A 15,070-nucleotide genomic window follows, 5' to 3' on the forward strand; every position below is an offset into this window, starting at 1 on the left:
TGTCTCTGTTATGCAACTTGACAAGGGACGGGGTTGACAAACATGGCATGCTGATTTGTAGACTCTTTACTTAAAATAGTTTTAGTTCATAAGATTACATTTTTCAATGACAAGTTCATTAGACTCAACACAAGCTCTTCTATTATCTCTTATTGAGTTACAACTCACACAAGTCTCTATATTCAGGAAAAAATGCTTGGCCTTAATTCCACGTTAGCCTAAATAGGAAGTGTGTGGATGTGTTTCAATGGTTTAAGGTCTGCTGGAGTACTGGAATGCGATAGTGAACTGGCAGGTAAAACATTTTGTTGTTTTGCCCTTCAACCCTCATCAAACTGACGCACCAATGAGAGACTTTCATTATATCTGCTGTGCAAATAAAAGAAACTGTGATCAAAGTGCAGGTTGGATTGGTGCAGGCCATGCAAAGATCTAAGATATTCACTCAAATAAGCTTATATTTGACTGATTTCATAAAACTGTAGATGTTGGGGGTCAACATTAATGTTTTGCCACTAGAGGGAGACAACATGTGCCATACCAGTCATCTCTATCCCAGCTGTTTTTTTCTGGAATGTTCCTGAGTTACACTAAATGATGAAGTTACGGTAATGACATCTCTTCTACCTCCCCACACACTGCTCCTTCAACTGTTCCTAACAACAGATTGTTATGTGTAAATTTGCCATACTATGTCAGTTGTTAGGAAAACACAAGCAAACTTGCTGAAAAAAAAATGCTTTTTGATTAGTTTCACTATTTTATTCCATATAGGAAGAGGTTGAAAGTTGTGAACATCTGTGACTGATGCTATGTGCTGAATGGGTCACTTGCAAAAGGTAGACATATGTCTTATTGATAGGCCAGAAGTGCACAAATAGAATACCAGAATACCTGATATGAGCAGGTGCTATAGGGTGTAGTGACAAGAGTGTGAATGGAAGTAGCGTCAAATTCCACAGCTAAATTTATTAAATTGCTCTGCTGCACACACACACACACACACACACACACACACACACACACACACACACACACACACACACACACACACACAGACAGACAGACAGACAGACAGACAGACAGACAGACAGACACAGACACAGTAGGTCACAAGTACTGTTGGTGTACCTGTAAAGCACGATATACTGCGACATTTAGTGGTTTATAATGCTATTAATATCGAAGGCCGAAAATGTTTGTTTACAGCCAGAACTTCAAGTTACGTGGGGTAAACTACGCCTATGTCTCCGGAAAAGTTTCGGAGACAAAAAAAGTTTCCTCTCAGTATGTTGTCTGTGTTTTTTTGGTTGCTAGGGGTGGAGCGAACAACCCTCTTATATTTCATCCATGCTTACGTCTAGGACAACAATTTCCGCATTCCTGAGCCCTCCCAGATACCGATCAGTATTTAAACCGTCTGATGCAACGACTTTTAGTCTCAACATCTACATCCGATTCTATAAGGCTATATCATCGTCTCCGATTCTGGACCCCGAATAGGTAAATAAACACGTTTTTCTCAGTGATGAAAGTTAGCATTTTGAATGAAGCTGAAACTTTCACAGTTTTCATTTACTTTTACAATCCCTTATCGTTATTTGAAACCTTTTATAACAAATCAGTTAACACTATGGTCTTTGTAATAACGGAATTTTCAGGGTTTATGTTAAACCAGTAACAAATCATTTGATTTCATAACAATCTGATGTGCTACCAATGTTAAAGGACTCGGATGTCGATTGTGGAGCCCTATCGCTTTTCATGCCGAATTTTTGTGCTCAACTCGGGCTTCATTGTTACAACCGTTTTGTCTCAAGTGAAACAACGTAACGATAAACGGTTGCAGTAGTAGAATCACGTGTGGCTGGAATATTATGAATTGCCCATTTGTAATTGTTGCATTGTAACTGGAATTATATATTTTTGTTAATCTTAGTTGTCTCATCAGCCGATCATTATGTAACTTAGCCTACATAGACGCAACAGTTAAGAGTTTTCAGGAATATTTACACCGCTCAGCAAGACAGGAGAGGAGGGAAAAAAGCTTTCTTTAGTTATGAGTTGCAGTTGAGGCAAAATTGTGTTTTTTAATCAGTGTGTGTATACTTTATTTAGGGATACCAACTTTCATTTTCTCAAACTTTTTTTTGTTTTTTTAACAGCCTCCAGACAACATTATACCATAGATCAGAGGTCTACAGACTAACTGCAAAGTAAGTGTTCAATTCATCATTTTCAAGCTACTTTAATTCAGTTTTATGAAGTTTCTGTCATGAGTAGACATGGAAGGAAATGGTCTCTGTTAATAGTTTACTTCTGGAAACATATCTTCTTGAAACATATCTTCACCTTTCACAATATGAGGATACTTCCTTTCTATAAACTTAAATCTTTACACTTTCAAATGTGAAAACACCCTCTAACTATGTATTGTATGTTAGACTCATCTGGAATGGGGTCCTGAATGCTTGCCAGACTGACTGGGCCTAGCCTATATATGGGAAACATTCAGAATCAGCAAATTAGTCACTCATATCACACAGCATGGAGCTGTCAAGGAACTGGCAATGGTGTTTTGATCGGGTGCTTTGCTTTCAGTGCACCACTTTATAAGACATGGTCTCTGTGAACTGAAACATCGTCCTTGGGATGAAGACTCAAACTCTTGTCAGTGAGCATGACTACTTGTAAAGTCAGAGTATTATAGTATATTCTGCTCTATTCTACAATATATTCTGAGATATCTACCTCTAGGCACAGGTACCCCTACCTCACTGGTAGGGTTATCTATATCTTACTAATAAAAGCGTCTGCTAAAAGCATAAATGACTACATATGAGTTAGCAGTTCGGCCTACTAGTAACTCATCTGTAGACTACATGGCTTATCTGCCTTTAGAATGAACATCATGTTTTAACTGATGAGCTCAGTAAGTTAAGATATGTATATGTTGTTGTGTGTTTGTGTGTGTCATTCAATGAATGTTTGGATACTTCGCGGTATGACTTTAACTGCATGCCCCACTCTGTGTGTGTTTGTGTGTAATGGGGTTGTATAAATGCCCAAGTGCCTGCCTGGGCACATCAGTGGCGCGGTTTATGCAGAAACGGAACGCCGCCGTGTATTGGGGCAGGGCTGGCGAGCCAACAGGCAGCGCATGCTGGCAGGGGCGGAGGGGGGATACGTGGGCGCGCACTGGTTTATTTTAGGTAGAAATGCCTTCCAGTGCCTCTCTCTGGAGGGTTGAGAGAGCCAGGCTGCACTCTAACTACAGCAGACGAGTTACATGTAACAGCTAGTGGTGACTCACTTTGACTTTGGGAGCCCCCTGACAAGTCCTTGTATCTCTGGATTTGCAAGGTCTCTTCGATGTCCAAAAGTCAGTCCTCATGGCATGTGAACTTTGTGTTGACCCAACCACAACTGTGGAAGTGGGCTCCTTGAAAACAAAGTGTAGCCTTACGAAGAGATCATGTAGGTTCTGAGTTGGAATAACATGTTTATAGCAGAAAACTCAGGGGAGGCCCTTTACAAGTCGTTGAGGTATAAGAGGTAATATTCAATACCTTCCAGATTTTCAAATTCCTTTAGTTGTTTCGAACCTTTGGAAGGGAAACTAATTTCTTAGCCTCACACAAGTATAGATTGCATGTTGTAGTCACAACTTGTCAGCTTTAGAGTTGATTTTTTGGGATAAGCCTTTTTTGTCATGTCTCTTTGAGTCATACTCAAATACACACTCATGTAGCCTTTATAGATGTTTTAGGGGTTAATATCATATAAAATTGCATGTATTGTTTATAATTCACACATAGGATAGGATTTATTTCTCAATAAATTATTATTGTACACCATGACAAAGACTTTAAAGGTAAAGATTTCTAAAGTACCCGTACTTGGACCTGTCAGAATCAGAATATGATTTTATTCACCATGTAGGTTTACACAAACACAGAATGTACTGTGGCCGGAAGGTGCAAGCAATAAACATATATGGATCTTCAATTAAAAAGTATAAAAGTACATTAGTTCAACTAATCCTAGGAACTAACAATCTAAAAAATAAAACGAGGTGAATAAACTGGTAACTTCACAGTGACAGAAACAAACCACTGTTTTCACCGTGCATCCTGGTTGTTCGATTACAGCAAACGTTAACCTGACATGAGGAAACGTCTGAGGCCACGTGTCGGCCATGGTGGAACCCTTCACCACAGATTGCATCATCTGATGATTGCTTCAACAGGCAGCATTTAATCCTATTATTTGGCAAGTTTGGCTTATACGTTAATTTCAAGGTTTAGTCAAATGGCCAACATTTTGTCATGCAGATAACTCCATACTCCAAACACAACCCAGATGGAGAAATGCAGGTGCCTTGAAACAGGAAGACTTCATGTAGAACACTGTGACTGTGGGTGTGTGGTTCATAACAACAGTCTACCCAAGTGGATGGGAACGCTTAGTTTCCTTAGTGGATGATTTGCATCAGGATTTGACGAGGAAATGAATGTCAGTACTGACATTTAGCACTTGCTGCCAGTTTACATAATCTTCTGACAACCACAATTTTAGCCTTATCATTTCAAAGAGACTCATGTAGGCTTGTAAATGCCATTAATGACAGATTCAGAGAGACCAGTTGGTGATTTGGTGTCAAGATACGAGTTCTACCAAGTCTTTTGATAACTGAGCTTCCCAAAACCTTCTCATAAAAATGTTTTAGCAGTAAATCAAAACATTCATCTTGAGAGCAAACATGACAGATTACTTAAACTAGAATTTATACTACAACAACTTTCTATTTAAAGTGTTATTTGAGACATGTTGAAGAGAGAGAGAGATACCTATTTACCTAGTCATTAATTTAGCTACATTTTCATTATTTTGGTTCCACCAATGTGTGCATGTGCTGTATGCCTGCTTTACGTCTGGGATTGAGTGAGAGAGAAATGAAAGCAGTAAAACATAATTTTTTTGTCCCTAAAGTCAGTCACACCCAAGAAGTTCAATGACCACAAGATTGAGAACCCCTTTTGTTTTGTCCGGTCCTCATGCTTGTGTATTATCGATGTGAAAATAACAAGAGTTTTGTGGGACTAAGAAATTGTTATGTCCCTGCAAAATAGCGAATTCTTCTGGCTCTTTAGAGGATTGTAAAAGGTTGGGTCAGATACTCAGCACATATCTTGTCTGAGTGCGAGATATAATGATGATTGTTCAAGCCATGGCCAGTTCAGCAAAACATGGCTTGGCTAAGACTTCACTCTCATTGTTCATTTTGAGATCTCAGACCTACAGTAGCTAGACAAACGGCAAAGGTGTGTTTTTTGGATGTCACAGAGTTGTGTGAGAGATTGTGCCCGGCGATGCCTCAGTCCAAAGTGAGAGCTGGTAAAGTCAAACAAGGATCAAAGGAGCACTCTGAGAAAGCATGTCTGCTTTGATAAAGTCATGACTCTTAGAGACGTGAGCTTTACAAGCCTCACAGCACAAAGCTTGAGGTATTTTAGCCAAATTAGATTTTTTTTAACACAGCTAGCAAATCTGAACTATGACCTGAGAGGTTACTATGGCACCTCCCTTCAGCTGCCATGTTGTTACACCACTATGTTTCAATAGATCTGAATTTGTTATTTTGAAAAAGCAAATATGTAGGGTAATAAATTCGTTTTTACCATCACAGACACACATGCTGACACACACACACAAACACACACACTCCCTTGTAGGGAGGAGGATAATAGGGACTCCAGTCATGCTGCTGGGTATTGATGGTGAGGGGCTGAATTCCTCAGCCTTGGAGCTCCTAATTGCCCTCAGGAATGAAGCAGGAAATGGACCCATTTGGTCGACCTGAAGACAGATGAAGTATGCGAGTGAGAAACGAGGGGCGTTCAAGTATGTATTCTATATAAAGACAGTGTATACCAAGCATGTATACTGTATAAAGACAGTGTATACCAAGCATATATATTGTATAAAGACAGTGTATACCAGGTAAATGTACCTGTACTCGTGGCACACACACACTCTGAATTGCGTGTGCACACACGCTCTCATTCACCCACCCACCCACCTCTTGGTCAGGGCCTAGATGAGGTTTCTGTTGGGCCCCTGCCAGGGTCGGCCTTAAGTTTGGGTCTATATTTCATAACTAATGCATGACATTTCCACTCCCCGCCCTCCATGTGCTGGCCCCTGGTCCTTCTGGGCAGCCCTGGACAATACTGCCCACTCCCCCAGTCCTTATGTGGGTGTCTTTGTCCCAGATTGGGTCCGTGCCGTGGAACCGGCTTTTCTGCTTGACTGCGTGAACACAGTTGAGGCGTTGCATCATCAAACAATGACTGCTAATCCCGGGCAGCCGGCCATCGGTGACAGAAATTGAGGAAAAGGAAAGAAAAAACACCCCTCTTTGATAAGTGTAAAATCAGCTCTGGGGTACGATGAACGGCTCAACTTCTTGGAGGTCTTTTATGGGCCTTGTTTGGAGTTTAAGCGTGTTTAGACATTCATTGGTAAACAAAGTAGACTGTAAAATAAAAGTTTATCTGTTTTTAATGTCTGCCTGTTCAAAGAGCAGTGAACAATAACATTAGAAGAATCTGTAACAGACTGAGTATACTGAACATAAACTTTCACTCCAAAGGAAATCGCTCAATTTAGAAAATGCCAATCAGTTGTTAAGCGTAAGTCCCGTCAGAAATAACACCAGGGAAATGGTTTGAAGAGAAGAAAAAAAAAGACAGCTCTTTTCATGCCTGATAATTGAAAGGAATCATGACGTCTGTTCCAGTCATTCTCAGTGTGAACATTGCTGCCCTCAGGCTGGCATGTCTCTGTGGACTGTTCTGTTCTGTGATCTAACCTCATGCAGTGAACGCTAGACAAACAGGAAGTCTGCAGAGTTAGGCTAGCATGTTAGAACAGGTCACACAGTGAAACGGGGGTCTTTCCCTTCCAAATGCAGTATTTAAAGAGATCAGGTAATGTAGGTGTGGTGGGCTGGTGGTGGTGGTGGGGGTGGGGGGGGGGGGGGGCAGTTGTGTATCTGCAAATATGGTGGGAAAGGGGGGACTCCTAAGAAGAACAAGTGGCAAAAAATTTAATTAGGCTTGTTGGAGACTGGTTCCAGAACCTGTTTGTTGGAGGGAACATATTCATGCTGGCAGAAGGTGGCAGATGACATGGGTGCATGCTGGAGGATGTAGTCGTCCACCATCATGGTTGTCTTCCTCAGCCTTATGACTGGTCAACAGTCAGAAAGTTTCTTAATTAATGTTAGTGATTAGGACTTGAAGTACGACTGATTGTATGTGTTTAAAGAACCTGTTCTTAGCAAATATAGTATTGTTCTTCTGTCCTTGCCCTTTCTTTTATGGCATGTGATGAGTAAAGGCAATGGTAGATAAGGTTAAATCTAGTCTTTTCACACCTCCCTAAGGGGTTCCTATGAGACCAAATTAAACAGTTTTCAACTAGCAGAATATTTTCCTTCCAATTAGAGTCTCTCCTTAAACTGTTACCGGGCAGCTGGAACTGGTGACAGACCAATAGAGTTGCACCACAGTACAGTTTGCACCACCCAGTAAAACTACGCCCACTTGATTCCATTCCATTTGCCCGACAATAAACTCCCTTCGCAGTGCAACACAGAGAGACTTAAAGACCAGTCTGTGGCTGGGAGGAGATTGTCAGAATAAGGGTTACATAACCCTGTTTATATATTTATTTTTATACCTCCCTTCTGGCTTTTGTTCTAAGTCTAGTTTTGCAACTAAAAATACATTCCCCTCAATACAGTCATACAATTACCTGGGCCCAAAGGGCACATTTTGCTATCCAGATAGACAAGCACAGATACCTTTTTTGTATAGTGAGCATCTTACCTGTTTCTATTGTACTGACATTTTTCAGTATGTAGCTCAGCCGGAAAATGTGAGCTGTTGTCACGGAAGGCAAAGCCCATAGATAATAGATACTTTCACTGCTTAAATCTGTAGATTAATGCTTTTTTAATTGTATTTATCCTGAGACAAATCAAATTATACCGCCATGGAAGCTGTATTTGCCCCAGATATAAAATATTTTAGTAACCATGTTCAACCATACATTTTACATGTCAGATGAGCATGCTTTTCTACAAGATTCTGATGTTGTCCTGGCGGGTTCTCTCATTCACTGTGTTCTGTGGAGAACACAGGGATGGCAGACTTGAGGCTCCTGAACGGCTCACATCTGCAGCATTTGTTTTTCATTTGGCCATCAGGAGTTTTCTCAGTCTTGGTCTTCCAGTAAATTAGAGAGATGTCTTCATTCTGCAGCTACTTCCTCCTCCCTGCCCAGTAAACACTTTTTCTTTCTTTTTTTCCCTATTTCTTGCTGTTTCCCTCACTTTTTTTTTACTCCTCCATTTTTCTTGATTGCATAGGAATTGCTGTGGTCACACTGTTCAAATTGCCCCCTATTGTTGAAAGCCAGTGCTGGTGGTGGGATGTTATGCATGAATCCCAGCCACATTTGAGTCCTCATGGACTTTTAATCATCTTGTGAATCAGTCCCATTAAGAAACATCTAATGAATATCCACATCATTCCATTCCCACAGAAAACAAGGAGTTTTTGTAAAGGTCATGGATTTGTATCCTACAAAAGCCGGATTCCAAAGCTTCTCTGGGTGTGCCATTAAAAATAATTGTTCAAAAATAACTTTGGTCCTAACCAGTCTCTCTCCCTCTTACTTTCCCCACCCTCTCCTTCTCTCTTCTCTGTCCTCTCCAGCGGGGGAGGAGGGCGGTGAGGACATGATGCCGGGACAGATCCCTGACCCTTCACTGACGGCGGGCACCCTGCCCAGCCTTGGGCCTCTGGCGGGCATCCCTGCCACCACGCTGACAGACCAGCTCAAGCTGGCCGACTTCTGCAACCTGGGTGCAATGCTTTCACCTGTGCACTTCCTAGGGAGGCTGGGGAAAAGGACACTGGAAATCAAGGAAGAGGTGAGGACGGGGGAGACTGGGAGGGAGGGACTAAAAGCGGGAGGACAGATTGAAGTGCAGGTTGAAGCGAAAGACAGAGTGTTGTTGGGTGGGTTTGTTATGAAAAGTGGATGTTGGGATCTAAATGGAATCCCTTTTTTTGTGTTCTCCTCTGTGCCGTTGTATGTGGGCAAATGAAATCCAACTGGGATATTAAACAGGCAGTATGAATTGAGCTCTTTGTAACTGTTTCAGATTACTTTACCTGTAGTGCCCCCACATGGACATTAGAAGTAGTAGTTTACGTGTTGCATAACATCAATGATTTCAATCTGGGTTATTGTTAAAGAATCCAAATTTCAAAAGTAATAATTTGGCACTGTTTTATGCATACTTTGTTTCTAAGCAATCTGAGATTCTCTATTAAAAGAAAATGGCCACAAATATTCACCATATGTGCCAGGGGTGTAGCCACGGGTAGGCCTGGGTACCCAATTTGTTTTTAAGGCCTACCCAAAACCGAAAACATCTTTGACAAATTATGCACCGGGTGCACATCGCAAAGTAAAAAAAAAAAAAAAATGGAAACGATGCCTATCCATATTTTTCTAGGCCTACCCAAAAATATTATTCTGGCTACGCCCCTGATATATGCATTTGTTTTATTTTTTTAATCAAGGAAACTTATCACCTTGTATTCCCCCCCCCCCCCCCTGTTTCAGATGGAGGAGGATGACGACAGGAGGAAACGGAGAAGAGAGAAGAACAAGGTGGCCGCAGCTCGCTGCCGGAACAAAAAGAAGGAGAGAACAGACTTCCTTCAAAAGGTACGTTTCATCTCCACCCATAGAGGGGGCACTGAGGACATTCTAAACATAATTTATTTTGTATGATTTCATAGACCATATCACCAAGCACAGTCTCTACACGGCTATGTTGTTGCTCAGAATTGTGTTATTAGTTAAGTTGTGTCAAAGTCTGCTCTGTCTCGCCAGGAATCGGAGCGGCTGGAGATGGTCAACTCAGACCTGAAGGCCCAGATAGAGGAGCTTCGCGTGGAGAGGCAGCAACTCATGGTCATGCTCAACCTCCACCGGCCCACATGCATCGTCAGGACAGACAGCGTTAAGACCCCAGAGAGTGAAGCCAACCCCCTGCTAGAACAGTTAGCTGCCACAGAGTAAAGAGAAATTGATGGACACAATATATGGACACCAGGAATCAGCTAAAAAGAAAATCTTTTGTTGTTGTTGTGAGTCAAAGCACTTGAGCTCCAAGCTGGACAACTTTGGAGACTCTGTTGTCCCAAACACCTGGAGATGCACGGCACCTCTTCGTGAATTCTACGGGAGCTGGCTCTGGGAAGAAAAAAAAAGAATAATTCTGCTAAGTGTCATTGTTGTTGATGATACATAGTGCCTTCTAGTTACTACAACCACCTTTACAAAAATGGACAGTTGGTGAAGCTTGTACAACTGGAAGCAAAGTTGTTGAGGAAACACTACTACCAACATGGTGCATTGTTATTCACCTGCCACGGACAAGACAAGTAGCCTGAGTTGTATTATAGAGGCACACATTTAATGTGTTGTGGTTTGCCAATGTCTACCGGTTGAAAAATACAGGTGTTGTACTTTAAGATTGGTCTAAATACATATTCTAGGACCCTTGTAGAGTTATAGTTTGTCTTTGTGTATATTATCATGCCAATTATTTTGTACCCTGCCTTGACGATGGCAGTTAGCGGTTGAGCCGTGGTGATGCTGGCGTCATGAAAAGCACATATGAAATGTTTACAGTTGTTAATGCCTTGTTGGTCTGTCTACCAATGTACCTCTTTTATACTGCTTTATATATTACATATACATGTATGATATGCCTGTTTATCACTTGATGTGATGCTTTTACATCTCTATTTTAGATGATGTTCTGTTTAGCATGTGTGAAAAAAAAATGCTGAACAATATCTCTAAGCAATTAATATTTTGGAACTGTACCATGTATGGCTTTGTTACTCCATCTATATTAAATTCTATTTTCTAACGATGTGAAAATTAAGTGTTTGTTTGAATGTTCATGCATAAAATCAAACACTATAACTACCTGGCTAGATTTTGTACTTCAATTTTTTTATTTAACCTTAGTATTGGCCTGAAAACAGCAATATGTAGAAAAACAACGGAAATAAAATTGAAATTTGTTTTATTTAGATTGTTTGGATTGGTATCTGTTCCAATGGAATAAATGGTAGCTTATGTACTATACTTTACCTTTTAACAACAAACTATTGCCTGTTAAAGTAAGGGCACTAAAACTAAATGAATTAACAGTAAATTCATGTATTAAACCAAGAAGGCTTGCGTATGACAGACCACATAAAGACAAATATAAGTAGCCACGTCAAAATCGGACTGTCCTGTTGATTCCTGTTGTGCAGTCTAGAGCTGGGGTATTCCAGCCACCACCTCGGACTCGATGCCACATTCATCCCCACCGCGGAGGATCTTGAAAAACCCTGACAGGAAAACAGGAGCATGGAGGGATGGTGAAGAAGTGTCAAGGTTAACTCAGTCACAAATAAGTCAGATACTTGCTCACTGTCAGTCTTAAATTCCAACTTAAAGCCCTTTGTTTAATAAAAATACTATTTTACACCCTGTATCAAATCATGTAGTTGAAATGATAACACAGGCTTTTGTGATCTCAAGGGGTTGGGCGTTATGATGTCATCCAGTCCAATGATAAGGCAAGCTCTGCATGTTCAGTACCTTGGTTTCCCCAGTCTGTGTTCCAGGAGTTGGCAGCCAGCCAGTAGGGAGTGTTGTTCTCCTTCCCCCAGCCCAGGATCTTGATGGCATGACCTCCCAGCATGTCCCCAGTCAAATGCTGGTACACACCTGGCGACACAGAAGGAAAAATAGACATGGCTGAATATACTGGAACCAGTTCATGGATTTGTAATCAAGTTTTTGTGCAGTTGAGATATGCTTTCTCACCACTCTTGTAGAGGAGAAAGTCCTCGTAGACAGAGAAGGCTGCTTCCACAGGCCCATTCTTGTACAGCTCAGTCATGATCTGCTCCTGCTTGGAGGGCACAGAGTATGTTTTCTTACCTGCAGGGGGCAACAGAGAGGTGAGCACCAACAACTGAAGAAGAAGTGAATTTGTGAGTGGGACATAAAAAGCACAAAGGCTGTACGAGGGCTGATATAAATGTTTTTATTAGTAATACTATACTATACTATATAAATATAATAAATGTGTATATTGGTTCATATTTGATGCACATGTTTTTGCACCCTAAATCATTGTCCTACTCCACACCCTGTCAAATGTTAATAAATGGAGGCTGAACCATTTATTAACAGTTATATTAATAACCACACTGCCACAACACACAGAGTTTCAGTATATGCTACCTGCAATAGTATTTCAGTACTGTATTATACTCGATGCATCTCAGAGTGAACTCTTACCAAAGTACTTGTCTTTCTCGTAAGCGGGGGTATAGCCATCGATGCACTTGGTCTGACATTTGGGGGTGTCCCCTTCGCCCTGGCAGGGAGGACGAGTGCCATTGACGTGGTGCTCACATGGGGGGATACTGTAGGGTCTGCAGCCTGTGTGACGCGCATGCAAACACACACACATACATGCATCCATATCAAATTAAGGTATGTACAAACTGCACATACACACAAAAGATTTGAAACCATTGATCTAAGATTTGAAACCATGTATATGTCACAAATATTACATACACCAAAAAGGTTAATAAAGCCAAAAGTCTGGTGGTCTATTTCTCCATTATAGATATTTGAGTGGACCCATTGATATTTCTGCATGGAGGACTCTTCGCAGGAACATACAGGTAGGTTGGGAGCAGCAGGTGTCTCTGAAGCTCACCCTTATTAGAGCCATACAGGCCTCCAGTCACCAGCCCAGATTTAGCCCAGTATTCCCAGGCAGCACTGGGATAGCCTCCGAAGCACCTGTGCACACTCACACATTTTAGCTATGCGTTTTTGATATTATTCCAATGCATTACATTTGACCTTTATAAGGTAAAGGTCGCACACGCACAAACACTCACCCCATGCCACATTCCTCACAACACGATAGGAGGTCCTCGGCAGAGATCTCCACAGTAATCTTGGCGTTGCTATGGATACACAACCTGTCGGAGATAGCCTCTGCAGCTCCAAAGGCCTGTGGGTAAATAAAACCCTGGCAATGAGTGTCCATATGCTCAACAACTTATCTTTATGGTGACCTGTAAACCTAGTCAAAACAACAGTTTTAATCTGCTAGGATTTATGTATTCCTACTCCCCCTTATCTTCACTCCATGCACATCCTCCTTTCTCACTCCACACCCCCCCTCACTCTCCCTCACCCCTCCATTCCTCCCGTCCCCTCCCCCTCAGTGCCCCCCTCCCCTCTCACCCAGCAGGAGCCGCAGGAGCCCTGGTCTCTGATGTCTTGGATGGTGGGGCACTTAGGCCACTGCTGCCGTGCGTCAAAGGTGTCTGGCAGCTTGACTCCAGCTGGATGCTCCCTGGGGGCACCAGGGAGGGGGGGGGGGCATGGGTTAGAGTGAGGCAGAGACCCACACAGTTTTACTCTTTCAATCGCTTTTCTTTCATTCATTCCGTTTGTTTTCACTGTCTATTGCTTTCTCTATCTTTCTTTATGTTCTCTTTCCTCCCTATATCTTCCCCAATTTCTCTCTCTCTCACGTACACTTTGCCCTCTGTGTCTCATGCACTCACAGTTCAGGCAGTGTGGGTTTGTTCTGCAGTGTGCCACAGAGACCCTGAACATAGCTGAGGTCAACATTGTAGAAGTTTTGTCCAGCCTAGATGGGAGAAAGAGATAAGAAAAAGAAAGAAAGAGGCAAAGGAAAAGAGAGAAATTAGTGGGGATGTCATGTAGGGAATACACAGTAAAAACAATACTTCAACTACTACCGCTACCAACAAAAATGCAACATTTGGTATATACTAAATATCTCATTGGGTTTTGGCAATTTGACCCAGATGCATAGTTCTGCAATCCTCCCTGCGTTTCACCTTCCAGGTGGTGTTGAGCTTGTTGATGTACTGGATCATCTCAGAGGAGAGCAGAGGGTGGCGGGGCCTTGCCCAGCCAGCAGACAAGACCACCAGGAAGCAGAAGAGGACCAGGGCACGCATCCTGAACTGAGAGAGGAGGTGGTGTGTGTGGGAGAGGAGGAAGAAGAGAAGGTAGGGATAGTGAGGGAGATGAAAAGAGAAAGGGAGAGAAAGATAGAAAGGGAAAAGAGTAGATGGCAATAACAAATCGTATTGTTGAAATCATACTTTATGCTCTATATATTTCTCCTTTTCATAGATTGAAATAACAAGCTGTGTCTAAGATCTGTAAAAAGCCGTACAATGAAACTGCATGTATTTCCTTAACACAGATGTGATGGTGAGGCAATTAAGAACTATCCGTGTCTCTATACTGTATGACCACACTGCAGGACAAAAATGGTTTGATCTGAACACTGTTCCTGGACATCAAGACTATAGCACCAGAAGTCAGACTAACACAGGAATCAAATCAACGAAACAAAAGCAAATCTTCAGAAGTTACCTGTATAGTTCGTAATCTTCGTTTTTCCCACGTAAGCTCTGTCTCTGAAACGCTCTCAAACTGCTTTGTTTCTTCACCAACTGTTCCTTTTTACAGGACACCTTCACATGTGTCACCTGACAGTTTGGTACGTTTGACATAAAATTCACATGACTAGACAGGTGTCTTTCCAAAGGTTGGCATAATTGTACCAAGGGTCCTAAATTTGTGGGCTGATATGCTTTTTTGTGCCAACATTGTACTTTTGTAAACAAATATGACATGAGAAATGTTAATGGGTGGCCAATACTTATGGACCTTATGAGAAGCCTTGCCAAGATAGTGTTGTGTTCCTTTGTGTCAAGACTGGAGGACAGTTTGCATAAACAGATCTTGTCCTGTACATGCGGTTATTTATTCATAGAAATCCAGGCAAAGAATCTACGGTAGTTGGTTCTATGTCATAATATAGTTTGTGGTCAATCACAAA

General features: G+C 41.7%; 2 protein-coding genes across 3 annotated transcripts; one reads left to right on the forward strand and one right to left on the reverse strand.

The window, feature by feature from the left end:
- Positions 1-1,387: 1,387 nt before the first annotated feature.
- Positions 1,388-10,204, forward strand: LOC124468635 (jun dimerization protein 2-like). Its single transcript, XM_047021478.1, has 5 exons — positions 1,388-1,503; positions 2,166-2,216; positions 8,787-9,004; positions 9,706-9,810; positions 9,979-10,204. The coding sequence occupies exons 3-5, from the start codon at positions 8,810-8,812 to the stop codon at positions 10,165-10,167; spliced, it is 489 nt and encodes a 162-aa protein (XP_046877434.1). The 5' UTR covers positions 1,388-1,503; positions 2,166-2,216; positions 8,787-8,809; the 3' UTR covers positions 10,168-10,204.
- A 249-nt stretch (positions 10,205-10,453) lies between these two features.
- Positions 10,454-14,674, reverse strand: LOC124468634 (cathepsin B-like). 2 transcript variants are annotated; one of them, XM_047021477.1, is made up of 10 exons: positions 14,602-14,674; positions 14,055-14,183; positions 13,755-13,840; positions 13,429-13,540; positions 13,077-13,192; positions 12,890-12,975; positions 12,460-12,603; positions 11,980-12,096; positions 11,752-11,880; positions 10,454-11,498 (listed from the first exon to the last, which is right to left on the reverse strand). In XM_047021477.1, exons 2-10 carry the CDS (start codon positions 14,175-14,177, stop codon positions 11,422-11,424), a joined length of 990 nt encoding a protein of 329 aa, XP_046877433.1. In that variant the 5' UTR covers positions 14,178-14,183; positions 14,602-14,674; the 3' UTR covers positions 10,454-11,421. The 2 variants fall into 2 exon arrangements, with proteins under 2 accessions (XP_046877433.1, XP_046877432.1); XM_047021476.1 differs by having other exon boundaries at positions 14,055-14,178; positions 14,602-14,618.
- Between the last annotated feature and the right edge of the window lie 396 nt (positions 14,675-15,070).

This window comes from Hypomesus transpacificus, chromosome 6 (genome assembly GCF_021917145.1).
Source record: "Hypomesus transpacificus isolate Combined female chromosome 6, fHypTra1, whole genome shotgun sequence".
NCBI lineage: Eukaryota > Metazoa > Chordata > Actinopteri > Osmeriformes > Osmeridae > Hypomesus > Hypomesus transpacificus.

Bases quoted from the DNA above. Each gene is read 5' to 3' on its own strand.
- LOC124468635 (XM_047021478.1), top strand. From the start codon at position 8,810: ATGATGCCGGGACAGATCCCTGACCCTTCACTGACGGCGGGCACCCTG. The intron at 9,005-9,705 runs GTGAGGACGGGG...CCCCTGTTTCAG, and splicing joins CACTGGAAATCAAGGAAGAG to ATGGAGGAGGATGACGACAG. The intron at 9,811-9,978 runs GTACGTTTCATC...CTGTCTCGCCAG, and splicing joins GAACAGACTTCCTTCAAAAG to GAATCGGAGCGGCTGGAGAT.
- LOC124468634 (XM_047021477.1), bottom strand. From the start codon at position 14,177: ATGCGTGCCCTGGTCCTCTTCTGCTTCCTGGTGGTCTTGTCTGCTGGC. The intron at 12,097-12,459 runs GTAAGAGTTCAC...TGCCCCCTGCAG, and splicing joins CGAGAAAGACAAGTACTTTG to GTAAGAAAACATACTCTGTG. The intron at 11,499-11,751 runs GTACTGAACATG...TTTTCCTGTCAG, and splicing joins CACAGACTGGGGAAACCAAG to GGTTTTTCAAGATCCTCCGC.